At 32.6% G+C, this 27,634-nt stretch overlaps 3 protein-coding genes across 4 annotated transcripts; 1 reads left to right on the top strand and 2 right to left on the bottom strand.

Moving 5' to 3' along the window:
• Positions 1-1,065: 1,065 nt before the first annotated feature.
• LOC142162945 (uncharacterized) lies at positions 1,066-10,715 on the bottom strand. The gene is made up of 4 exons (XM_075220173.1): positions 10,461-10,715; positions 9,686-10,184; positions 9,466-9,583; positions 1,066-1,279 (listed from the first exon to the last, which is right to left on the bottom strand). Exons 1-4 carry the CDS (start codon positions 10,713-10,715, stop codon positions 1,066-1,068), a joined length of 1,086 nt encoding a protein of 361 aa, XP_075076274.1.
• A 2,590-nt stretch (positions 10,716-13,305) lies between these two features.
• On the top strand, positions 13,306-18,591 carry LOC107781593 (sm-like protein LSM1B). The gene is made up of 5 exons (XM_075218902.1): positions 13,306-13,645; positions 15,367-15,435; positions 15,513-15,628; positions 15,744-15,806; positions 18,077-18,591. The coding sequence occupies exons 1-5, from the start codon at positions 13,585-13,587 to the stop codon at positions 18,152-18,154; spliced, it is 387 nt and encodes a 128-aa protein (XP_075075003.1). The 5' UTR covers positions 13,306-13,584; the 3' UTR covers positions 18,155-18,591.
• A 2,255-nt stretch (positions 18,592-20,846) lies between these two features.
• On the bottom strand, positions 20,847-24,072 carry LOC107781591 (exocyst complex component EXO70A1-like). Of its 2 annotated transcripts, none has more exons than XM_016602325.2 (2): positions 21,702-24,072; positions 20,847-21,560 (listed from the first exon to the last, which is right to left on the bottom strand). In XM_016602325.2, the coding sequence occupies exon 1, from the start codon at positions 23,709-23,711 to the stop codon at positions 21,915-21,917; it is 1,797 nt and encodes a 598-aa protein (XP_016457811.1). In that variant the 5' UTR covers positions 23,712-24,072; the 3' UTR covers positions 20,847-21,560; positions 21,702-21,914. The 2 variants fall into 2 exon arrangements, with proteins under 2 accessions (XP_016457811.1, XP_016457812.1); XM_016602326.2 differs by having other exon boundaries at positions 20,847-21,370.
• Between the last annotated feature and the right edge of the window lie 3,562 nt (positions 24,073-27,634).

Genomic DNA, 27,634 nt, shown 5'->3' with positions numbered 1-27,634 from the left:
CACTTCTCCTTTCATTTAGAGCAGTGTTTTGCCTAGGATCGTTGCTCTTACGATCTCCATTATACGGCTGATATTGATCTCTATTCGACTTTGGTTCTCGATCAATATCCCTCTTGATTCTATCGACGGGTCTGATAGGATAAACGGATCCAGAAGGAGCTCCAAGTTGATCATCCTCGATCCTGATCTTTGATTGATACCGATTATGCACATCGGCCCCAAGTAACAGCCGGTTATTCTATCAAATTCTTCTTCAACTGTTTTGAAGCCACTGAGCTACATTGAGTCCTTGAGTGAAAGCTTGAACAACCCAATCATTAGTGACCGGTGGCAAGTCCATCCATTTTATTTGTAATCGAGACACGAATTCTCTGAGCATTTCGTTGTCCTTCTGCCTTACCTTGAAAAGGTCTGACTTCCTGGTTTCGACCTTGATGGCCCCGGCGTGTGCCTTTATGAAGGAATCTGCAAGCATAGCAAATGAGTCAATAGAATTATGTGGTAAATTATAGTACCATATCATAGCTCTCTTTGACAGGGTTTCCCCAAATTTCTTTAGCAAGACAGATTCGGTCTCATCATCCTCTAGATCGTTCCCTTTGATAGCACACGTGTAAAAGATGACATGCTCATTCGGATCGGTCATTCCATTATACTTAGGAATCTCGGGCATGCAGAACTTCTTGGGGATTGGCTTTAGAGCCGCGCTCGGGGGGGGGGGGGGAAGGTTTTTGTACGAACTTTTCGGAATCCAGTACCTTCAATATTGGCGGTGCCCCGGGATTTGGTCGATCCTAGTGTTGTAAGTTTTCACCTTTTTGTCGTTTTCCTCAATCTTCTTTTCCCCCGACTCAATTCGCTTTGTCAGTTATTCAAGCATCTCCATGATTACAGGATTGGTCTTTGATTCTTTCTCGTTCGATTTTCTTGAAACCGATTCGACCCTATGTACAACTTCCTAGGATGGCTCGAGCTCGACCCTGCTCGGTAGGTGATTCTGTTTTTGGAGCTAGGCTATTGCTGCATGCTAATCCCACCATCTTCACCGATGTTTTGAGCGGCTAATCAAACATCTCCACGGACGCTGCCTTCGGGATCAACGACCAAATTTCCGTTGATGGCTATGTGTGAGCTGACATCAATTGGATCTACAACCGTAACTCCATCGAGGCCAACCGGAGGTACATCATTCCCTGGTGCTATGTTATCATTTTTGCCACGGTGGCCGAAATCATTGTCAATGTGTCGAGGTGGTGACTGAGAATTTGACATCTTAGTCCTGTAATCAAAGATACTTCAAAGAACAAGTGTAAAATAGTATGTGTTACGAAAGTTTGTGCCAGGTAATCACTATTATCCTTATCCCTACAGTGGGCGTCAAACTGTTTAACCTTAAAATTGGATAACAATTAAATTTATACGTAATTTTAAGGATACATGATATTAGTTGGTACAAATTTAGAGAATAGATTAATATTGGAATTGACGATAAAAGAATAAATGCAAACCACACGAATCGAATAGCTTTAGCCTCAAGTTCAGTCACCCTTGAACCAAAGATGTTTTAACTGACGTATGAACAAAGTAACGAGATAATAAAAGCTGGCAGTCTATTGCTTTTATGTTGCATAAAATAATGTGTATTACAAATGATCAGATCCCCCTTTATATAGTAGGGGTGTTCTACTCTTGGTACATTTCTATATAGGGTAAAAATCTCACGATTTGCTAATTACTCGGCCTCTCCTTGATATGTGCTTGAAATTTCCGCTGTGATCCTCGACCGATCGCAGATATTTTGGTTTTTTGTTATTTGGTTTGGTAAGTTTTCATCGATCTTGCTCGATCTCGATCTTGATCGGTCTTTGGGTCACGAGCTCGACGATCTAATTTTGCATCATGATTCGATATAATACGAGGTCAAACTTTAACCTATCATATTCCAGTCTCGATTAATCACACAAGGGACGAGCCCGATTTTGACCATATACAAAGATATACTCCGTATTATGTATCCCAACCTCGAGAATAGTAAGGATAAAGTTCATATAAATTTTTGAATGACATTGATTATTCAAATACCTTTTTTTATTTGTCTCTTAATTATATGACATGATATAGGGGCAGTTTTAACGGCGGAAGAGCGTTTATCTGAAACCTTTCGTCGAAAAACAAAATTCGATTTGTACCTCTATATATAATATTTTGAATTCGTTGTATGCTTTATATGCTCGTAAAAGGAGAGGTTTTTTCTACCTTTGATTAATGATTACTTTTCTCTCCTCTGCCCACAGTAGCAATTGTTTTTCATGTTTAACAAGAAAAGAGAAAATTGGAGTTAAAGGATATACTCCGTATTGTGTATCCCAACCTCGAGAATAATAAGAATAAAGTTAATATAAAATCTTTAACGACATTGATTATTTGAATACCTTTTTTTGTCTCTTAATTACATGACATGATGTATAGGCCCTCCACATGATGCAATTTTTTTTCTATTGTTCCCATTTTTTATATTTATTTCAAGTATAAATAAAAGAAATATATCAAAGCTACTCTTAGAGCATATATATTATAATATAGTGTGAAAATTAATTTCATAAAAAAGTGATTCTTATAGTGAATGGTTATTATATAAGGCAAAATACATATTTTACCCATTAACCTTGTACTCAAATTCCTCTTACACACTTGTTAAACACGGTAATAGTATTACATACCAAAACTTTTAAAACTGTGTCAATTACACACCTTTTTTGCCATGTGTCACATGCGTATATTACACATAAAAGAGGCGCGTGAAAACTAAAAAATTCACCTGAAATTAAGTTGTTTTTTAATTTTTCCCCTTTTAACTATTTCCTTTAAATTAAAGGAAAAAAAATAACCTATGTCTTCTTCCCCAACCCCAAAACCCAGCGTTTTCTCTCCCCCCCCCCCTCCCGGTTCGTCTTTGTCCCCAATCCCCATCCTAGTTTTATCTACCACCTCATATTTCGTCTCTCCAACCCCATGACTAAGAAGAAGAAAAAAAGAAGAATATAGGAGCTATTGGGTATTGTAAAAATCACCATTATTGACTTTTTGAAAAGGCTTGAAAATTTAATCGGGTCTTGTTGATTTTGGTGTTCCATGACCTAAAAAATTAGTTTGAATTCGTGATTATTGTTGAGTAAAACTTAACTTAGGTAATTAATTTTGATAAAATTCAAAAAATACCATTAACAAGTTTGAAGCTTTGGGTTTGAGCTTGAATTTGAAATTTGTATAAGGATTTGTGATGAATGTTGTAAAAAATCGGCAAAGAATTGAATCTCTAGTTATGGAAGAAAGTTCTTGTGGTGGAAGGATTGGTGATAGCATGGTGTTGATGGAGAAGATGATGGTATTAGGAAGATGAAGAGGGGGGGGGAGGGGTTCTTTTCTGTATTTTTTTTCTTTGAGAAGATGAGAAGAGGGGTTTTGGAGGGAGGGGGGGGGTTGCAGAGGTTTTTTTTTCAATTTTTTTTTCCTCGATTTGACACGTGTTAGATGTTGATTAGTGCGTGTAAGAGCAATCTTTGAGCAGATGTGATCAAACACCGAAGTGGTGTGTAATTGACACACCTTTAAAAGTTTTGATGTGTAATATTATTCTCGTCTTTAACAGGTGTATACGAGGGATTTGGGGACAAAGTCGATGGGTAAAGTATGTATTTTGCCAAAAAATTACAAAGAAATATTGGGATTTCAAGTTTGCAACCAATATAAACTAATTACCATTATCCAACTTTAATTACTTTTGTATCTATATTATATTAAAAGCACGAAGACCCTTAGCGAAATGTCGTTCGTCATTTTTACCTTTCGTTAAGTGCCCTCTAAGAGGGATAAAATTGTAAATACAAAGTGAAAAAAATTTATAGCAAAAAAAAAATGTCCTAAGATAAAAGGAAAAGAAGAAGAGAATAAGTGGAAAACTTTCCTTAAAAAAAGAATATCCCACACGAAGAGTGCATGTCCTAAGGTTAAGAAAAGGAAAACAAATATAGGATATTATAACAGGAAACTTATTATATAATGTCCCTACTAAAGAGAAGTCAAAACGGTATAGGTTAAAAAGGAAAAAATAATACGAGAATATAGGTATGAAAAATATTACTATTTAATTTAATATCTATATCTATATTTATTTTATATTAAAAAGAGAGTAGTATGCATTGTGGTTAAGCCAAGTGGCAAGCTAAAATAAAGCAATTTTAGGACAACATTAATAGTTAAAAATTATAAATGAAACATAATTAATGAAAGTAGTTTAATAAATCTTATACATAATCCAAATAGATCTTAGACGAATCCAATCTTTATATCTATATTTATATTTATATGTATATTTGTGTGTGTATATATATATATTGATTCACTCATAGATTTTCTTCTATATTAGCTAGAAATATGGAGGTAAAAAATTAATTAAAAAATTAGAATAAAAAAATAAAAAATATAGAAAGACATAAATTGAGATAAGCTATGACTATTTGTACTTTGGAGCTATAAGATAAAACTAAAATTTACTTATGACATTAAAAATTTATTGAGTTTAAAAATTAAATAAATTCAAGCAGCAAATTAAGATCTTACATAAAGTATACAAATTATTTATAAGGTAAAAAAAATTAAATAATCAAGAAAAAATATTTTAATAACAAGAATAACAAAGTCATATTAATATTGATAAATCATGCAAACGGATATTTTATACTTAAATATTACTGCAACATTTAGATATAATGTGTTCAAATAATTAAGAAAATATTTTTCTATGATTAATATTTGAATTGAGTGCAGTTAGTTTAAATTTGAAAGCATAACATACTTTTTTAAAATGCGGTCCAAATTAAAAAATAGAATGATAAAAATTATTTGAATTTGAGATGAGAAAGTTTTTAAATTTTTATCAATATTATATTAGAATGAGTGTGGTATAAATAGATATTAAATTCAAACAAGCTAATAAAATTCACATGACAATGTAATAATATTAGTTATTGAATAATATAATATTAAAAATAAAGAATAAATAGAGAAAAAAAATGAAAATTCAGAATTTTTATCATAGAGAAAAGGTTAAAACTTATTTAAATTTGAGATGAGAAATTTTTTTATATTATGATAAGAAAAGTCATAATATGGATAAGTTCACATAACTCAAGTCTAATAGATAAAATCAAAAACTAAAATATTGAAAAAATAAAAATAAATTAGAGATAATGTGAGGAAATTTGTAAATCATAAGTTTAGAAAATAAAATAAATTAAATATACAATACTTAAAAAATTTAAAATTGTTGATAAATATTTTAAAAACAAAACAAATATTTATTTATGATTACAAAAATTTATATATATTAATAAATAGAAAAAAAGAAGAAGAAAAATTCAGATTTTTTATCATAGAGAAAAGGGTGAAATTTATTTAAATTTGAGATGAGAAAGTTTTTTATATTATGATAAGAAAAGTCATAATATGGATAAGTCCACATAACTCAAGTCTAATAGATAAATTCAAAAACTAAAATATTGAATAATAAAAATAAATTAGAGATAATGTGAGGAAATTTGTAAATCATAAGTTTAGAAAATAAAATAAATGTAAATATACAATACTTAAAAATATTATTAAAACTTAAAAAATTTAAAATTTTAGAGAAATATTTTTAAAACAAAATAAATATTTATTTTATGATTACAAAAATTTATATATATATTTATCTATATTATATAAAGAATAGTAGTGATAATGATATTAAATAAAGTTTTTTTATTATAGAGAAAAGGGTAAAATTTATTTAAATTTGAGTTGAGAAAGTTTTTTATATTATGATAAGAAAAATAATAATATGGATAAGTCCACATAACTCAAGTCTAATAGATAAAATCAAAAATTAAAATATTGAATAATAAAAATAAATTAGAGATAATGTGAGGAAATTTGTAAATCATAAGTTTAGAAAATAAAATAAATGTAAATATACAATACTTAAAAATATTATTAAAACTTAAAAAATTTAAAATTTTAGAGAAATATTTTTAAAACAAAATAAATATTTATTTTATGATTACAAAAATTTATATATATTTATCTATATTATAAAGAATAGTAGTGATAATGATATTAAATAAAGTTACAAATTAATGAAAAGCCACATAAAACGTAATAAAATTATATATTAGATTAAAAAATAGCAAAATTATATTAAATTATTAAAAATTTACTATTAGAAAGAAAGGGAAAGACTATTTGAATTTGAGATTAGAAAGTTCTTAAAACTATGTTGAGAATGCTCAAACTATGGAGAATACCACGAAATTGAAGTCTTATTTATGAAAAATAAAAAAAACAAATACATATTTAAAAATACATAATACCGGTACTAATGAAAATTAGAAATTAAATTTGAATCTTAAAACTAAAAAAGAAAAAAAAATTACGTAAAGAAATAAAATGACAGTGAAAATATTACTACAACATTTAGATATAATGTGTTCAAACAATTAAGAAAATATTTTCCTATGATTAATGTATGAATTGAGTGCAGTTAGTTTAAATTTGAAAGCATAGCATAATATTTTGAAATTGCGGTCCAATTTACAACATAGAATGATAAGAATTATTTAAATTTTTAAGATGGGATTTTTTTTTTCATAATTTTTTTTATTTTTGAAAATATCATGTAAAGAAATAAAACAGTAAAAATATTACTATAATATTTAGTTATAATGTGTTCAAACAATTAAGAAATATTTTTCTATGATTAAATTAAAATTTTAAAAATATAAATTAATTTCTAATATAGGTAATTTTACTAATGATAATTAAAAATTAAATTTGTATCTTAAAGCTAAAAAAAAAGAAAATTTAACTGCATCTAATACAAAAATAATTATAAGAGAACTCAATATATTTGGAACGTAATAATCAAATAACATATGTATTAATATTTTAGACTAATTCAAAGTTACAATTTAAAATAAAATATGATATTATTTTGGTTATAGGTAAAATATTAATATAAAAACTATTTAAAATATAGTAGGGAAGAGATGTATAAAAAATAAAGGTAGTGTGATTTATACTTTAAATTAATTGAAAAATAAATAAATTAAATAATTAAATTATATTTAAAAATATTACTGATAAATTTAAATGATTAAAAAATTCCGAATAAGAGGATACAAGCATAAAAATATACCAAATTTCAAGAATAAAATATTTATATTTATTAAAGACTATTAAAAAGATAATAAGCAAGATATTAATTAAATTATTAAGCTAATAAAAAATTATATGTCAGTATAATAATATTAATTAATAAATAATACAATAACTATAAGAAAAGAACAAAAATAAAAAAGAATTTGCGTAAAATGATGTGATGAATAAGACATATTTGACTTTCAGTCAAAAACAAAGTGATAATAAGAATTTTCTTAAAATAATATGATATAATGTGCTCAAACAACACATATCACAACATGACATATTTAGTATTTTTTAATATTGACACCGAAACGAAATACAAGTACTAAAATCAAGGGATTAGGTTGCTACAAATAAAATAAAAGTTGTCTACTACGATATTTGAATAATAATGTCATATCTTGCTTCAAAATTAATATCTAATGTTATATAATTTTTATATGAAAGGTTCATATTTTAAGGTTATTTGCACATAATTCAAATAACATAGATTACAATTTGACATAATTTGTATCCGCGCATCGCGCGGGTAATAATACTAGTTCCTATTTAAGAGGTTAAGTACTCTTTATTCTGTGAACACTAGGGTTTATATTATGGTTGTTAATGCATTCATCAACCTAATTTAAATTTAAGAATAAGGAGGAGGTGAAACAATATCGAATATTAGAATTATTTCAGGGTTCTGGCTAAAGATACATATCGCCTGTACCTATCATCAAGTGATTTATTTGTTATGTGCTCGTCGCTGATGAATCTGAGAGTAGTCCTTCTCAGGTATATGGAGCAAAAGTAAGAAAACTAAGTAATTCGGTGTTTTTTATATTGTACGATATTTATTACTTTTTTTTTGCTTATTCTGACGTACTAAATATTAATCGTTTATGACATGCCAAAGATTTCTACGAAGAAAGAATACGATTTCTGAAGAAGTTTATGAGTTACATATTCCTATCTATTATGCGTTGAGATAAAATTCGTCTTTTTTATCTTGTTAAAATAGTTTTTACATTAGACAAAATAGTACTTTAAGTTATTTTTTTAATATGTAGGAATAGTCAATTAATTATTTCTCTAATATTTAGAATAATTATTTAATTATTTCTAGACTTTCGATATGAAAAATCATATCATTTAATTCCAGCACTTTCAATATCCTTCCAATTTTTGGGGTCCTTCATATCAAGTTATCAACTACATTTAGATTTAGCATTTTTAGGTATCTTCTTTAAATGTTTACGAGTATTAGTGTAGTAGTCCTTGTTTTATTTTCGTTGTTTAGGAGTCCTAATTTTCTTTTCTTTTTCCCAATTTCAGGAGTTCCTTTCTAAGGTTTATGAGTAATTTTGTAAATAATAAAATAATCATTTAATTATTTTTCTAATATTTTAGAAAATTAAAATCAACTAAAGTTTTGGTTAGTACACCATGGTTGAGATTAATCTCAAAATTCATTGATTCCAAAATTTCTAAAATTTAAATATCAAGCTTAACTAAGAAAATATTGTAATTTAAAGAATATAAAATAAAGAGAATGGCTGGTAAAAGTCAATAACACTAATGGTTCCGCTCACATAAAAAATCAAAAGTGAAATGTCGTACTGATTTTTTTATTCCTTTAAACATAGAATACTTATTGAATAATAATTATAATTAAAGACTTACAATTAAATAATTAAAACTTGAGATGAGCTAATATTAAGTTTTAAATCAACAAAAACAAATTATTTTCTTTAATGATAAGAGCAAACTATTAAGTCCTTGAATCAATATTACCCGAAAAAAAGAGTCTTCAATTAACTAATTTGACCCAAAAAAAGTCATATTTTTTTTTAAATTTATCATATAAATCATTATAATATAGTATTAAAAGTCAAATTGATGAAAATACAAACTTTACGCAATAAAGATGAAACAATATAGGACAAATTAAAACGATAGTAAGTGAGTTGTCATTTTTTTTTTGGGTATTCATTTCAACAAATGGCAACTCCCCATATTTTTCTGTATATTAAGCTACTTACAATAAAATATTAACTTAATATAGTCATTTTAAAATACTTTGCATGTTCTTTACTAATTGATGCTAGGCGCATATTTTAAAACTTAATTTACATGTTTTTTTGATATACATATTTTATTGATTGACGCTAGGCACACGTGCAACGCACGTATACTAAGACTAGCACTTAAAACAATTGTGTTCCGGGAAGTTTGTAAACTAACAGTTTGCACAATGCAGCTTTGTTCCATGAGTAAATGTCCAGAACATTTAACCCCCTGCTGATAATGGCACATATTGTGTCCCATGCTACCAATGCTCTCCTTGATAGATCACTTTTTCCTGTCCACAAAAAGGTTATACACACAACAACTATCATCTTGAGTATCTTCTTTGGCAATAAAAACACTTGCCCCTAGTAAGTTTGCATCTCGAATATCACACTTTTCAGTAATTGGAGTCTTCCACTATATGATAACAACTTAGTTGTCCAACATTTTATTCTAGCTGTTATCTTTTCAATCAAGGGCATACACTGCTGCACTGACAACTTCTTTGAAGAAAGTGGAACTCCAAGATATCGAAATAGTAATTCCCCTAATGTGAACTGCATTTCTTCCAATGTCATCTCCTTGAATTCCCTTGTAACTCCTGCAATGTATAGAGCACTTTTCTCCAGATTGGCTTTCAACCCTGACACCTCTGAGAAGTGATTGAAACTTTTAAGCAGCAATTTGATAGACACCTCATCTGCTTTGGAACAAAGAATTAAATCATCTGCAAAGCAAATGTGAGTAATGTTATTTCTGACACACCTTGGATGATGATTGAAGTCTGGGTTGTCTTTTAACTTCTTTAGAGCTCTATTCAGATATTCCATCACAAGCACAAAAAGGTAAGGAGACACTGGGTCTCTTTGCCTTAGCCTTTCTTCCCTTGGAGTCTGTCTGTTAACCCTCCATTAAGGATCAGAGAATAGCTAACAGTAGATACACATACCATAATCAGCTCCACAAACTTCATAGGCATACCATACTCTATCAATATCATTCTAAGAAAAGGCCATTCAACTAAGTCATAGGCTTTCCTTATATCTATTTTGATACAGTATCTTGGTGACACTCTTTATTGTATCCTTTTACCAACTCATGTGCTATGATCACGTTGTCCAGCATGTTCCTTCCTTTGATATGATCTTGTATATAGTTGTGCAACATACAATAGGTCTAAACTCTTTGACTGAATTTGGGCTTGTCACCTTTGGAATCAGTGTTAAAGTTGTACAGTTAACACTCTTCAACAACTTCTTATTGCTAAAGAATTCTAATACTGTTGTTCCGACCTCATCACCAATTGTAGACCAATACTCCTTGAAAATTTTTGCAGGAAAACCATCTATCCCTGGTACTTTGTCATTTGGTAACTCCTTCACTGCTTTATCTACATCTTCTCTTGTTACTTTGCAACTCAGCATCTATTGTTGTTCCTTTGTGAGACAATGCCCATTCCTAGCTATGTCCAGATCAATGCATGGTAATTCATTTGCTGCATTGCCCAATAAGTTCTGAAGAAGCTTTTGAATTTATCTGCAATCTGCTTTGGCTCTGTTACTCTTCCTCCCTGCTCATTACAAATGGAAGCAATTATGTTTCTAGCCTGTCTATTCTTTAACTTAGCATGAAAGAATTTTGAATTTCTGTCCCCTGCTTTTATCCACACTGCTCTAGATTTTTGTCTTAAAATTTGTTCGTTTATTCCTTCCCATTTCTCTGCTTGCACTAACATTTCCTTTTCCTGTTCAATTAGTTGCTGGTTCAGAGGATCAATATCAATCTTTCGTTGGATATTCTGTAACTCCATTATGATTTTCCCAATCTTCTTTTCTAATGAGTTCATTTCTTTGTTCATCAGCCTTGTTCTATCCTGTATTCTTTGCAGTTTGATCCATATGGAGTACATAGTATGCCCTTCAATTCTTTGGTTCCATATCTCTTACACACTCTCTTGAAATTTCTTTTGGTGCATCAATACGTTATACAACCTAAAAGGTTTTTTCAAGTGACTTCTTACCACTTTAGTATTTATCACAATAGGAGAGTGATCAGAAATACCTGGTAACTCATACACTGCGTCTAAGCTACTGTATTTAGTAAACCAAAGGCATTTCCAAACACCCAATCAATGTTACTATATATTCTTTCTCCAGCATCTCTTTTGTTGCACCATGACCACTGACACCCTTTTTCTATTCAATTGCCCCACTCCAATATCCTCTATACAATTGTTAAAGTCTACTATCTTAGTTTGATGAATAGGTTGATCATTTATTCTATCATTGACAGATAAAACATTGTTAAAGTCTCCTATCACCAGCCAAGACTCCTGCATTGTGCTATAAATCATCAATAGTTGTTCCCATAGCTCCTTCCTTTCATGTAACTTGTTCTTGCCATACACAAAAGTAATACAACATTCAAATTGGGACCCCTTATCCTTCACTTGACAATGAATCACTTGAGTAGTGACCATCAGGATGTTGACTTGCACCATACTGTCTTTCCAGAATACCCATAGTCTACCAATTTGATTTATCTTATCATCTGGAAATATCTGCCAGTCATTTTCAAATTTTCTTTTAACTTTACTAACACTCCTGGGCTTTATCTTTGTCTCAAGGCAGCCTAGTAGAGTAATTTTATTTTTCAGTAGATAGGCCTTGAGTTCTCTCTGCTTATAGGACTTATTCAGCCCTCTTATATTCCAGGAGCTTATTATCATGGGGGATTTTCCTCATTGAGGTCAATCCCTTCAGCCATTCTTGCAATGCCGCTATCTTCTTGTATTCTCAATGTGCTGTATCTGTTGGTCATTAACAACTTTTCTATCTCAATTCCACTCAGTTCTTTTTTGTTGTTTACCTTCATCTTTTGCTTTCCTTTAGATCTTTGCTGTGGCTGAAAATTCTCCTCTTGTATTTCAATGTTTGGTAAAAGTCAATAACACTAATGGTTCTGCTCACATAAAAAATTAAAAGTGAAATATCGTACTGATTTTTTTATTCCTTTGAACATAGTATACTTATTGAATAATAATTATTATTATTGACTTACAATTAAATAATTAAAACTTGAGATAAGCTAATATTAAGTTTTAAATCAACAAAAACAAATTATTTTCTTTGATGATAAGAACAAACTATTAAGTCCTTGAATCAATATTACCTAAAAAAAAGTCTTTCAATTAACTAATTTGACGCAAAAAAAAGTCATTTTTTTTAAAATTTATCATATAAATCATTATAATATAGTATTAAAGTCAAATTGATGAAAATACAAACTTTACGCAATAAAGATGAAACAATATAGGACAAATTAAAACGATAGTAAGTGAGTTGTCATTTTTTTTTTGGGTATTCATTTCAATATATCAAGTTACTCACTATAAAATATTAACTTAATTTAATCAAAATGATAGTAAGTGAGTCGTCATTTTTTTTTTTGGTATTCATTTCAACAAATGGCAACTCCCCATATTTTTCTATATATTAAGTTACTTACAATAAAATATTAACTTAATATAGTCATTTTAAAACACTTTGCATGTTCTTTACTAATTGATGCTAGGCGCATATTTTAAAACTTAATTTACATGTTTTTTCGATACACATATTTTACTGATTGACGCTAGGCACACGTGCAATGCACGTATACTAAGACTAGTTCACTTAAAACAATTGTGTACCGGGAAGTTTGTAAACTATACAACATATTGCACAACTATTTCAGTATAACATAAAACATTTCAAGAATAACTATAGCATGAAATCATCATTTTAATGTTAAATATATTAGTTATCGATCAACTATACCTTATTAATCTCATAAGTGGTTGTGTATCCAACATTCACTTTTGTGTTCGGATTTAGAATTATTTATATGAAGTAAAAGCCATATTAGTTAGAAAATAAAATATTTCATTGGGTCAATGAATAACTTTTTAAGAGAATGCCTTACAAAAATTAATTTAAAAAAATATAAGAGAAGCAGAAACACTATTTACTTCTCACGTTGAGTGTAGCTCACCCGCCCATATTTGGGGATAGGCCGAAATTAGGGTTAGGGATTTTCAGATCTGAAATCAACCAAAAGTCAACAAGTTCATTCCTTTCAAAGTTCCCCATATATATTCACGAGTCAGGGTTTTGGAATTAGGGTTTATTTTGTGTTTGAGTGAAGTGCTTGTTAGGGGTGTACAAGAGGGTAATTTTGAGCTGCCAATGCAAATTGATTTGAAATTGGGAGATTTTTTGGTTATTTTTGGGCCACCGAAAAACCTGCACAACAATGTCTTGGGCAAGTCCAGAGGATATCTATACCTCTACTTCTCTTGCTAGCTATCTTGATAGTGAGTTCCTTTTTCTTCTCATACTTCATTATATTCTTGGGTTTTTTCTTTCCTCTAGTAAAATTGGGCCTTAATTGGAGTGAAACGGGTTCCAAATAGATAAGAATGAATATAGATGATTCATATAGCAAAATCGAACTACTGGGGTTGAGAATTAGTTGATTGAAGTTTCAGGCTAATAATATGTTCCAGTCAGTTGTTTAATATTTTTTTTTTTTTTTGATCTTGGTTTAAGGTTCCGCATGTGTGTGTTCTTACTTAGTTGTGCTACTGGTTATTGGATCTTTAGTGATAGTTTTGATGCATTTTTGGGTAAGGTCTGCGTACATATTACCCTCCCCAGACCCCATTTGTGGGATTATATTGGGTCGTTGTTGTTGTTGTTGTTGTTGATGCATTTTTGGAGGATCTGTTAATGGGTCTTTAATCTGATATAATTCTCCTAATGCAAGCGCTGATTTCTGAATTAGACCTCCGTTGAGATTGTCTGATGAGAAAGGCATATTTTTTGTCAAATTTGCTGGTATAAATACCTGTTTATATATCGTCAATTGAAAGAAATAACTTTACCGGAATTATTGTGATTTACTTGTACTCGAATAACACATTTATTATCAGTTTCCATTATCTTAGCTCATAATCAAATGTTAGAATTCTGATAAAAATACCTGCTTTCATGGAGAAACTTAATACACGGAGGATGTTTTGAAGAGTAAATTTTTCGTCTGCTTAAAAGAATCAAAAGGGGAGATGAGATACCTGGAAACTCCTCTTGAAGGTCTTCTATTTCTCAAAAGTAAAATAAAAATAAAAATAAAAAAGATACTGTGGAATCTCCTCTTGAAGGTAGAAAATATCTCTTCCAGGATTTCAGTGTCAGACTCTTTATTGGAGAGGGTGAGGTGTAGTTTAACATAAACAGGTATAAGGATGTAGCCTCAAAAAGATTTCAGTTTGCTTGGTTCCTACAAGAATGTTGTTGGGTCTGTGTCGGATCCTCCAGAAGTTATTAATTTATTGGAGGATCCGACATGGGTGTAGCGGTGCATTTAGAGGATCCGAGCATTTGATAAGGGTAGAGAAAACTGACAGTAATGGAAATCCTCAATAGAAGGATATTGCTATATGTGGTACTGTCTTTCTATATGAAGTGTTGACGTCTAAAGTGCTAGTGTATATCATAGTGATCTAGCTCGGCCGACATTGTTTGTTATCCCCCGGGGGAGGGGTATTTTCCTAGTAAAATGTTGAACACTACTTCAAGAAACTCATACACCTGTGATTAAGATAGTGGAGCAGACACAAGAAAAGTGGTTTCTTCATACTGATTTCTTATATTCTATAAGGCTATGAATCCCCAGACCCCAGTAGTGGGATTTTGCTGGGTTGTTGTTGTTATAAGGCTATGAATCATAGACTGTTTGCAAGTACTGATCTACATGGAGATATATTCCTGTAATCTTAAGAATTTGCTATTTACATCCTTGACAGAATAGTCAGTAAACGAGGCGGTAGCGTCTGTGTTCTCATAGGGGGCAAAATGTGAAGTGGAGAAAGCTGCTTATTAAAGCTTTAGGCTCTGACGATTCATATTACTAGTTGCATAAAACAAACAGCATACAAATGAATGTTGTCATAGTTTTATAACATGACTTAGCCTGTTTTTAGCTCCCTAGGCTCTATTTCTTTCTTTTCTTGTTTTGACGGAATATCCTTCACAGAAAAACTTCTTGTGTTGCTGAGAGATGGGCGAAAGCTTTTGGGAACACTTCGTTCTTTTGACCAATTTGGTAGGCTTCTCTTCTCATCACTTCAGTTTAACAGTAATAATTAACCAGCTGAAGGAAATGCTATCTGTCATTTGTAGCTAATGCTGTCCTAGAAGGGGCATGCGATCGTGTTATTGTTGGTGATCTATACTGTGATATTCCATTAGGTCTTTATATTATCCGTGGGGAAAATGTCGTGTTAATCGGGGAGCTGGTACGCATAGTTCTCTCTCTCTCTCAACCCTCCCAAAGTTCTTTGAAAGCAAGATTGTTTTTTATTTTGTATTCCTGCACCCTTTTGCCTCATAAATTTTCTTCTGATTGACAAGGACGTAGATAAGGAGGAACTTCCACCCCACATGACTCGCGTTCCTGAAGCAGAGATAAGAAGGGTATGATCCCATTGCTCTTCGTTTGACTAATTAGATCCTTAATGGTCATGTTGGAACATGAGAATGCCTTGGGTCCACCATTTGTGTCTGCTGCAACTTTTAGGTTTATATTTTTGCTAACATTGTTTAACACCTAATCTGAGTATTGATTTGAATATAGCCTACTGTAAAGTTGAACAGCGTCATGTGTAATCATTTTGGACTTCAAGTTGGTTTTGGTCTTACTAAATAGCACTTACCTTCTTTCATTTTACACGTGTTCAGTCTGGTTAAATCCATCGTATAATTGTTGGTTTGCAAATATCAGAACTAGAAGGGTCTGTTTCTGCGGGTTCTTTAGTGTTACCTTTGTCAATTCCTCTGAAAAATTGTCTACGAGAAGTTAGTGCCATATAAGTAAATTTTATTAAATTAGAAGTTGGAAAAGCCCCCTGCCACCACCCAAAAGACTAATTAAATAGAGTTAATTCTGTGGTTTTACTTTAACGTTGTCCCTCTTGTATGAACATATTTCTAACTTTTTAGGGTTATTGAAGAAGGATGGTCTTTGTATTTAGTACTCTATAATGATCTCCAACTTTTATTTAGTTTCTCTAAAATGGGCTTGATTGATCTTTTAATTGATAAATTCTGCATCTATGAATCTTTTTAACTTGTTACTACGGGAACAGTGGCTGTTAAAAATCTGTTGGCCTCTGGTTTATTTGCATGTTGCTTAAGTTGTTGACCACTCTTTTATTGCATTTCTTGTCTGTCTGCCTGATCCTTTCTTCTTTTAATAAAAGCACTTGCTATACTGATAGGATGATGGAACCTATCTATCTTCTATCTATATATAATAGGAGAGGCAAAACAAGGATAACATGACAAGTGTAAAAGCCAAAGTCTACAAGTGTCAAATTTTAGGACAAGCCTCCTACAAATTTGAAGATTCAAAAAATAATTTAAAACAGAAAACAAGTTCAAAAATTTAAACCTTCCTGTTCATTTAACATCAAGATTGAATCTCACGTTTGTTTGCCAGTTTTTAAATTAATTATCCTAAACTTAAATTAAAAAGTCATTTGGTCAACATTTCCTATATAGTATCATCAGATAACCAAGTTAGGAAAATTTACAAACTTTTTTATCCTTAGGGGGCCTTTTTTTTTTATTGGAACAGTGTTGTCTGAGACTGTAGATGATGCCATGGGTGCTTTGAAATGTGTTACCAAATATGCATATTATGATTTAGTTATCTAATAAATATGTAATCATATAACTACTGTATCAATGTAATTTGATGAATTTATATAGAAATTTAGTCAGTTTATAATTTGTTGAAACTGCTTACCACGAGCAAAAGATATTTGCCTTGCTGAATTACATACTCAGATATGTTTTTGCACACAAAATGTGTAGATTCTGAATCTGTAAGTTAAAATGATTTACCCAGTAATATTACTAATATTCATAATTGGGAATGATTTAACGATAATAACTACGCCTCAATTCAAAAATATTATTAGGACTAACTTTATTTATCTATATCTATATCTAGATTATTATACAAGTGGAACTTCAAAAGTTAAAAATTAAATTACCACAATACCTTTCTAAATAACCTATATATTTTTTAAAAACTAAATAACCTAAATATCATTTTGAAAAAAATAGAAAACAAGGGAAAGAAACTAATAAGGCCGGAATACTATGGTCTCTAACATATTAGCTTCCTGATACGACACAACTTCTCATGCTCGTAGTTAATTTGACAACTCACCCGAAAGAGTTGCATCAACATTGACTCCCTTAAGAAAAAGAATAATCTCAAAAGTTCACGTTCCATTGCAGTTACAACTCCTCATAATAAGTAGATAGATACGGCAACGGTTACAATCTCCTTTAAGTACAATTTCAAGCCAAATCCTTCATGTCTTCACTTGTTAAATGATAACACACAGATATTTGATATCATAAAATTCCGCACACCCCTCCCCTGCCCACGAACCACTACTATCCAGGAAGCGAATAGGTCTACCCCACTATTGGAGCAAGATATAGTAAAAAGCTTGTATTCCATAATTAACTTCTTTTCTTGAAACTCATGAATTAAATAAAGTACCTTGTTATCCAAATCAAAGGAATAGTATAGTATAATAACGTTTGCTCCATTTCCTTTTATTTTTTTATCTGCTTTACATGTGTATTATCTGGATATCATCCGAGTTTTAACTCTGTTTGGTTCTGTCTAACTCTCTTTATAAATAATGCGTCTGTCTATCCACCAGGCCCAAAAAGCAGAAAGGGAGGCGACAGATCTTAAAGGTTCAATGAGAAAGAGGATGGAATTCCTTGATATGGACTGAAGTTTCTTGCTGATACCGGTTTCTGCTTGGGATTATGCCATGCCTTCCGCAAATATTATCGCGGTAGCTGGGTGATGGCAAAAAAGTAACTAGAAATGGATTTGTCTTTTCTCACTGGTGTACCCTATTTGGCAGTTCATTGTAACATCTACAGTAAATGATTGCAGGTCGGATGGGTAAACAGGAATTGATGCTATTATCTATTTATTTGTTCTCCTTTAGATGTTTTGACTATGGTTGGTGCACTCATCTTATGTTAGTACGAGTCCCTGTGTTGGATGATATGAAGAATGCTAGACTATGAAGATGGTAAACGTACGTTATCCACAGTTCTTCCATTGTCTTCTTATTTTAGTCTGGAAGAACGTAAACTTCTATGGTAGATTGTATAGACATTCGTCGTTTTATCCTGTTGAAATAACAGCTAATTTTTTTTATATTCCTGTGCTTGGTGTTCGTTGCATTGCTTCGGAATAATTGGTGGTGTGTTTCCTTTTCTGATGTAACAATTTAGCATATAAACTTTGGCAAGTCACTGATAGATATTACCTGGAGTTTACGTACATATAGGTTAGTGAATTTGTTTTTGAAAGAACAAAGGAAAAGTACATATAGGTTGGACGTTTATGTGTATTATTCTTTCTAGTCAAAACTCAAAAGGATTCGTTTTCCCTTCTGTATATGAGGCGTTACGGCGGAAAACAACATCCTAGTGCATTCCCACTAACTGGGTCTGGGAAAGGTAGGATGTACGCAACCTTTACCCCTACCCTGGAAGGGCAGAGAGATTGTTTTGGGAAGACCCTCGATTAAAGAGAAGATGTAAGAAGCACTGATAACAAGTAGTAACAATATAGGATATTTAGAAAACTAAATCCAAGATAAAAAAGGGGAAGATGAAAGAAGTACTCTTCACAAGTAATAACAGTGCAAGATATATAATGATATCAAGCTAAAGGGATACCGAAGATACCGAAGGCAAGTACTAACAATACAAGATATGTGGAAATAGCAAACTAAGGGTAAAAGGGATACCATATTAACACTAATTTTTTTTGAACTAAGGAAGACAAAGGGAAACACTCAACTATATACTAACCTTTTACCCCTAATTCTCAACATCCACACTCTCCTATCAAAGGTCATGTCTTCGGTGCGTTACGGCAGAAAGAAAATGAAAATAAATAAAGGGAATGATTAGTTTAATTTGATGAAGTAAAGGAAATTAACTAGAAGGTTAAGAAAGTATTCTCGTCTTTGATTGCTTTCCAATTGGAAATTACGAGTTGGAAAATCTTGTTCATGTTTGATGTTTACACAATAATATTAACTTTGTCATAGTTAAGTGATAAAATGTGGTGAAAATGTTAATATTCTGGAGTTTGCTACGCCATCATTGAGCCAAAAAGCGCGCGTATAATTTGAACTTGTGTCATGCCTTATAAGGCACTTCACTTTCCTTTCCCATTCTGAAGTGGGATTCGTCTGAGATAGCATGTGCATCCCTTCTTCAGAAACTTGTCGACCTAGAAGCCTGTCAGTCCTATTTGACCTGCTAAGCCTGCCAGTCTTGACCTGCTCTCATTGCATCCCTTCTTCAGAAACTTGTCGACCTAGAAGCCTGTCAGTCCTATTTGACCTGCTAAGCCTGCCAGTCTTGACCTGCTCTCATCAGCCCGCCCTCCGTCATGAGTATCACACAAGTCATCCATGTTGACATATAGAACTCGTTGCACTAGTCGTCCCCAGGTCTTGCTGGTCAGTGATTTTGGCTATGAAATAAATGAATATTTCAAAGACGTGGTCATCCTTCAATTCTATTCTAGAGTTTCAAGTCTTTTATGTTGACATAGACTTCCTCGTTCATGTTAAACGCAGGCAGTCTTAAATGTCAGCCTTGACTCAGTAAAAAAGTTCAACGAAAACATTAATTGATCAAAGAAAGTCAAGTATTCCTTAACTGACTAGTCAATGCTTCTACCATTGACTTAGAAAGAATGTACTTGAATTTGTGGGTGTTACTCTTCTTGTTTCGTTTAGAGCTTAAAGACGACCAACTTTTGAACATTTTATTATAACGTGGGAAATTAACATTCATAAAAGAGAGAAGGATAAGCAATTAGATAAATAATTTTCCATAATTGGAGTCGACAAACCAAGTCCTCTATACTTTATCCCTTGAAGTGTTTGTTTTATTATTTATACACAAAACCTAGAAACAAGCTAGTGAAAATCTTCTATGTTACCCATTCTGACTTGTTCCTTCAATTTCCTACCATATTAGAATGCACATCGCAATTCTTAGTGGGTGTTTGGTGAGTCATCTGAGTGAAGTGTTTTGCAAAGCTTTTAGAACAAAAAAAGGTGTTTTTCAGTAGAAACATTAACAGTTTTGGAGAGAGAGAAAAAAATAGCTTCTCCCCAAAAGCACTTTTAAGAAAAATACACTTAAAATACTTTTTAAAAGCTTGGCCAAACACTAATTGTTGCTCAAAAGTGTTTTTCAAATTAAGTAACCAAAATCAAACTGCTTATGACGAATAACATTTTTGAGAAAAGAGCTTTTGAGAAAAAAAACACTTCTTAAAATAAGTTGATTTTAGAACTTTGGTCAAACGGGCTATTAGCCTAAAAGGTACACCATGGAATGAAAAATAAATTTTTAAAAAAGCGAATGTAATAATGCTATAGGTGTTATAACCCAAAAATAGCACCAAGGGTTCATGTTCTTTTCACTTTGAGATAAGGTAAGGTTTCATGTTTGAGAGTATTAAACAACTAAAGTGATTAATAGATTCTTTTGATCTTCAACAACAGCTAAATAAGTACCTCTTCTCCTTTTTTTTTTTTTGTTGTTTCTATAAAGTATAAGCACCAGTGATCCTATCAACTAAAAGGTACAAATTAAACAGAGAACTACAATCATTCTGAACGGTGCATTACGAAGTGGAGTCTTGGTGTAACTGATAAAGTTGCTGTCATGTGACCAGGTGGTCACGGATTCGAGCCGTGGAAACAGCCTCTTGCCGAAATACAGAGTAAGGCTGCCTACAATATACCCTTGTGGTCCAGCTATTCCCCGGACCCTGCGCATAGCGGGAGTTTAGTGCACCGAGACGCCCTTTGAATGGTGCTTTACCAAACACACAGTCACAGGCAAATTGACATGCTGCAAAAACTTCCGTGCTATAGTTGGGAAGAACTCTTTCCATTCCACTGACAAATTAAGACAGTAAGAAGACAGAAAGGGAATACTACTCATAAATTAAGACATTGTTAATGGAATTCTGAAGTCTAGTTTGCTTCAAAGACTTCAGTTGTTAGGGATAATGTCCTCAAGTATGTTGCCTTCAATGTTCAAACTATTTAAGCACCTGATAAAATGGCATGGGCTTAAGAGAGTGACCTACAAGGATAAATGGAACCCTGGACTCAATGATTCAATGGCTTAAAATTTCAGAGTAAAACCAAATACAACAATTTCAGATATGCACAAATAGAAATAAAATCTAAAATATGGAAGAAATACAACAACACTGTGGCTTACAGGGCAGGAGCATTCAGGCAGAGGCCAAGACTATCATAGATACAGCTAATCTTCCGAAAATTTTCTGCTGCGCGCAGCACATCATACAGGAACACCGTGGGACAATACACAAACTCCATAAAAACCCGAATACCAGAACCTCAGCTCCTAAATACTCCACGAAAAAAATTCAAAGAATGTCCTAAAATTTTAATTAGTGAAACATATATCCTTTCACTGAGATCTTCTTCTTATGTGTTGTGAAACTTGATACCCCTCAAAGAAATCCAAGACAGCAGTCTCAATGTCTTCACCAGAATACTTGATGTAGTTTTCCGGATGCCTTCCGCTCTCAATATGAGTCCTGAACCTTCCGAGAAATGATCTATAAGCTGGGATCAATTTCTCGGATATAGAAATACGCAGCTCCTCCCGGAGCTGAGTATCTGGGATCAACCATGTGGACTGAGTCCTATGAACCTCTTCAAACATAGCATTGAATGTCTTAAACCGCTCTCTCAACGCACTCTTAGACACCCCAGATGAAAAACTGCCTTTAACATGTAAACCCTCATCTCGCAAACAATACAAAACCCTCACCCAGGTTGATCTCTGGTAGTTAATAGCTGCTTGCCTGAATTTCCCCGTTAATTTCTTTAAATAATCATCCCCTATCATCTCCCTTAACTCAGGTGAGCCTTTAATCTTCTCAACAATATAATGTACATTGTTCATCACAAATAAATGTGCCAAAGAAGTATCTTTATAGAACTTAGACTTACCTTCAAGATTGAATTGCAAAATCACAGTAATCCAGATCAAATGAAGCGCCAAAGGGGTCTGTGATTCTAGCTCACCAAAATCCATATCAGGGGTGTTAGGATCACTAGAATACCTTGAACCTGTTGACGGCTTAGAGACAATCAATTCAAGCATAGTCTGTTTGTAGTCCGAGATTAAACTTATGTAATTCATGACATACCTAGTCAAGGGATGAATTGTCCCTCCAGGGACAGGAACCTTAGAAGGTTCTCGAAGCACTGCATTTTCAAATTCCGATAATATCCCTCTCGCGGCTTCCGCTAACCTAGATAATATCTCTACAGCCTGAACCCTAATTGACTCCGAAGATTTTGAATCGAAAACAATCTCAATATCCAGCAGTAAATCCGATAAAGCATCATGAAGATCCAATATCTTAAACAATTTCTCCGGTGATCGCCGACTAATACTAATGGCTTCCGCAAAATTGAAGAGCTGAATAGCTGGACCTTTGATTGTCTCTGTGAAACAAGCATCGTCCGTTGCAGTGCCTAAACCTTCGAAGATTTGCTCACAGAGCTTTTTTTCGCTAGCAAAAAGTATCCGAACGCATACTTTTGCAGCTCGTATCCACCGTCGGATCTTAGTTTCTAGAGTTTCCCATTCTAATCTCTGGATATCTCCGATGCTCAGCTTCTCTATTCCGAGTTTCCGGAAACTTGAGTCCACTGCAGACTTGCGTACACTGCCATACACCTGAATACACTCCCGGAGGTACCCGGCGGAAATCATTCGCTCGGCGATGCATCGAAGATCGTAAATTGCATCGGACGGCATGAGATCGATTTCACGGATGCTATTTGTAGATCGATAGCTGCCGCTGCTGTTACTCTCTTGATGCTCCAACTCCTTGGTCAACGGCGAGTCAACCTCACTGTTGTTGTCGTGGTAATCTTCGTTACTGGTGTCAGTAAGAGATTCAGCTTCCATCGGAGTTGTGTGAGCAATGAGTATGTTGCGAAGCTCATCTTCAAGCCGAGCCATGGCGATCTGGATCGCACTATTGGCTTTGTTCTGGTCGTCGGAAAGTGTAGCGAACTCCATTGATCGTTGGATTTCATCGACGGCTTGCAGGTACCGATCGATCTCGTGGCGATCGCCGGCGAAGATCATTTTCTCTCGAGCGTCTTCCGACGCTGTGGAATCCCACCGGAGGATTATCTTCTCAGCTGACTCGAATGCTACGACGTCGTTCTCCGGTGGTTCCATCAGTATCCCAACTTTGAAATTCGGAATCTTGAATAAATTTCGTGAGCTTAGAGAAGAATTTGGATGAAGACTGAATGATTATAATGAAAATTCAAAAATGGAGGCGAGGGTGAATTTGAGAGTTTTTTCTTCTTCTCGTCAGTTTTTATTTGTAGTGATATTATTAAAAATAAGTTGTACTATTCAATTAAAATAATAATTTATTCTGCTGTTTGAAAATAGACTTCTGCCATAAAAAAATAATGACTTCTCCGGCGAAGGAATCATTTGGATATTCCGATCGCCGATTCAAGTGACTTTAGAGGATAAAGAAAAGTTATGTGGATTGGGGCTTTGTCCTATATATGCGTCTCTCTCTTTTTACTTGACAAGAAGAAAATAGGGATTTCTACATTCTATATATGAAACTATATCATTCTTATTGTTTAAGTTTTGATTTAACTATATTTGATATACTTAATTATCAATTCTATATCATAAGTTAAAGGTATTTTAATTGCACATTAATTATACCTTATATCACTCCTAAATTAATGGTATCGTATATTCCTCCATATCCCCACCCCCACGTTTCTCTCTCCTAAACCCACAATCTCACCCACATATCAGGACACACACACGATTCTAGCCATTATTTCCTCTGCTAAAACCAAAAAAACAAAGGTAATCATCTACCATTAACGTCCAAAATCAAGGGTTTTCTTCTACAAAACCAGTCAAAATTGAAGTCAAATCTTCAATTTCGTTCATAAACACATTTACCTTCAGCTTCAAAATTTCTCAATGAAGAAGAGCAAAGCTTCAAAACACAGCCCTAAAAAAGATCTAGAATCTGATGTACCTTCTTTCGATTTGGGTGTATTATCACCACATTCACCCCAAAAGCAAGGAAAATCTGCACATGCAATTGTAGATATGAAGCGTAGTGTTTCTCCGCGACAAATCAGGACTGAAGCTAGAACTAAACAAAAACATGATTTCGATGTTGGAGAATCTTCGAGGCCAATCAAATAAGCGGATAGGAAACGAAAAAGGGATAGTTCTAGATGATGATTTTGTAGAAGATGTGCCTATCAATAAACCTAGAAAGAAAGCTAAGGTGGCTCCCAGTTCAAAAACTCCCAAAAAGAAGAAAAATTTAAAAAAAGCCGCTAGTGTTAAAACTCCTAAAAATGTTCGAAAACACTCTTTGGTGAAGGTAAGAATTTTTTAATTTCTTCACTACTTATTTCGCTTGTTTTAGTTGTTAAAAATCTACATAATCTGTGGTTTTTTTTTTATTTGTAGATTTTTGTAGAAATATTGTATATAAATTGCATATGTATCTATGTTTTTAAGCAATGAAATTATATGAGATTATTTGTCTTAATTTTGTAGTTTAATTGTAGATTTGTTGATCAATTTAACATTGTTGTTATATTGTATATTTTTGAAGTTATTTTGTAGAAACATACAAATGTATCAGTATTTTTTAATTACTGTATTAATGTTAGATTACATTTGTTGAATTTGCCGAATGGACATTTTTTTTGCATCCCATAATGTTGATTATGGGGTGCTTAGATTCCAGACATTATGTGAACCTAATTCCTAGCCAAATTAAAGCGCTTTTGTCTCCAAATGGTTTGAAGTTGTTCAAGAAGACATGCTTTGGTTATTTACTGTCATTTCCCAATTTATGCATGCAAAATCAAGCTATTCATCTTCTTATGAAGTATGAATTGAAATCATCCGATGCCTTCTATTTTTCAGCTGAGTTAAAAGGTGAGAGATTGAATTTTGGATTAAGAGAGTTTGCAGTAATAACTGGTCTTAGATGTCATACTGAGGTGACAAACTTTGGTTACACTCCTAGTTATGTTAGTAAGATAATGAGTAGTTACTTTCCAAACAAGGTAAAAGTGGAGAAGACATACCTAAAATAGATAGTAACCACCAAAAGCTGGGCCAATGATGAGGATGCAGTCAAGTTATGTATTCTATATCTCATAGAATACTTCATTTGTCCTTCAGAGAGAGACCATATTGGGTTGGTAGATCATTTTAGGTTTTATTTAGTTGAATCCGGTCAGTACGAGTCATTTTCATGGGGTGTTCAGTCTTACAAACAGTTGATTGAATCTGTTAGGCACAAGCTAAATCCTTTCGTTCATTCTTATCTCATTTGAGGATTCTCACTAGCCATGCAAGTATGGTTGTATGAGTGTTGCTCCTCCGTCAACATTGATATAGCTACAAAGATTTCTAATTCAATCCCTCACATACTAAACTGGTCAGCTGCTAAGAGTCAGATTTGGTTAGCTGCAATTGAAGACAAAATGATCAAGCCTGAATGGATGAAGGTAGATGATCTTTATTTATGATAATACAATTTATCTACAAAATATCTACATTTTGTATACATATTCTGCCTTAAACAAGCTAATTTATTTTTTTCATCATTCAGTTCACCAACGCCTAAAGAGCTTTCAGTGATGTCTTTGCCTGATAAAGTTGAGTACACAATTGAAGAGGTTGAACATGTTTCTGAGAATCCAAAAGTTGATGCTCCTCCATTGGAACCCAATGAATCAATTGGAAAAGAGGAAAAAGAGTCTATTCTTCGTAAATAAAAAAGTTAAAAAGAGGTGTTGAGAAGGTAACATGTAGTCCTAAAAAGCATTCTGATTTTTATATAATAGTGTATCTGTTTTTAATACATATTTCTGAAGGTAACTATGTATTTTTTTTATTATGTAGGTCGATAAAAAGCTTGAAAAATTTAGGAAAGATGTATTTGAAGAACTAGGTAGCCTTCGAGACCTAATAAAGGATTCAATCAAGACTGTTTTGCAGGTGATAAACAATCCAAATGATCAAGTTGATGCAAAAGTAACATTTGAATCTTAATCATATTAACAAAACTATTTATGCCACCTCTAAAATATATATCCTAACTAATATAAAACTTAAAGTTTGCTGAGAGTTCAACAAAAAATACTGACCAACCAAAAGACAAGAACGATCAGTAATTTCAGTTCAATAGTGGTGAAACAATGAAGTTCAGGTATCTACAATATATCTTCAGTATATCTACAATTACATACAAAATATCTACAAAATAACGACAAATTATATACAACATAACTACAATTTGTCTACATCATATATACATAATATATACAATTAAATCCAGCTTATTTACACATCAATACAGATTTATGTAGATATTATGATATCTTCATAAGTTGTCAAGCCAATACTATCCAGTATTATTTAACATTTTTAATGAAAAAAACAGAACATGTTGAATGTGCACATGGTGAATAAAATCATCCAGCACGTGTTGATTTATATACACATTTTGAAGGGGCGATTGATGAAGAGAATGCAGGTTTGAAATTGTTTTTAGAGATATTTTCTTTTTGTTTCAATATTTTTACCATTATATTAAGTTATATATACATGGTGTTTCAGAGAGGGAAGATATGCATGCACAATCTCCAATTCACGGAGTGACAGTAGCAGCTCAAACAGAACAGCAGAATCCGGAAGATGACAATGTAGGTGAAGAGGCAGAGTATGTGAATGTAGGTGATTCAGAAGAATCCGGAGGTGAGAAGAAGGAGGTTACGCTTGATAATTTCGAGATGCTTGATAACTTCTCCTAGTTGGTTAAGTTCGGTAAGCCTATACAAGATGAAACAATACCCGTGCATCAAGGTAGAACTAGGCAGCCGGGAAAGAACGCCTGATCACCATTTCTCCCTTTATACAGTTCTGGTGGCAACACCTCGGTTGGACCTCAAATATTTCACCTCAAGAACCCGTTTACTAGTGTTATTGGTCAAAATATAGACCCTAAGTTGTTGGATCAATTCCACAAGTGGTTATACAACGGTACCGACACAGGTCCAAAGAGGTTAGGTTGCACAATTTGACAC

This window comes from Nicotiana tabacum, chromosome 8, assembly GCF_000715075.1.
Source record: "Nicotiana tabacum cultivar K326 chromosome 8, ASM71507v2, whole genome shotgun sequence".
Classification (NCBI taxonomy): Eukaryota; Viridiplantae; Streptophyta; class Magnoliopsida; order Solanales; family Solanaceae; genus Nicotiana; species Nicotiana tabacum.
Note: the sequence above shows the minus strand (reverse complement) of the source record. Positions and strands in the feature narration are given on the sequence as shown.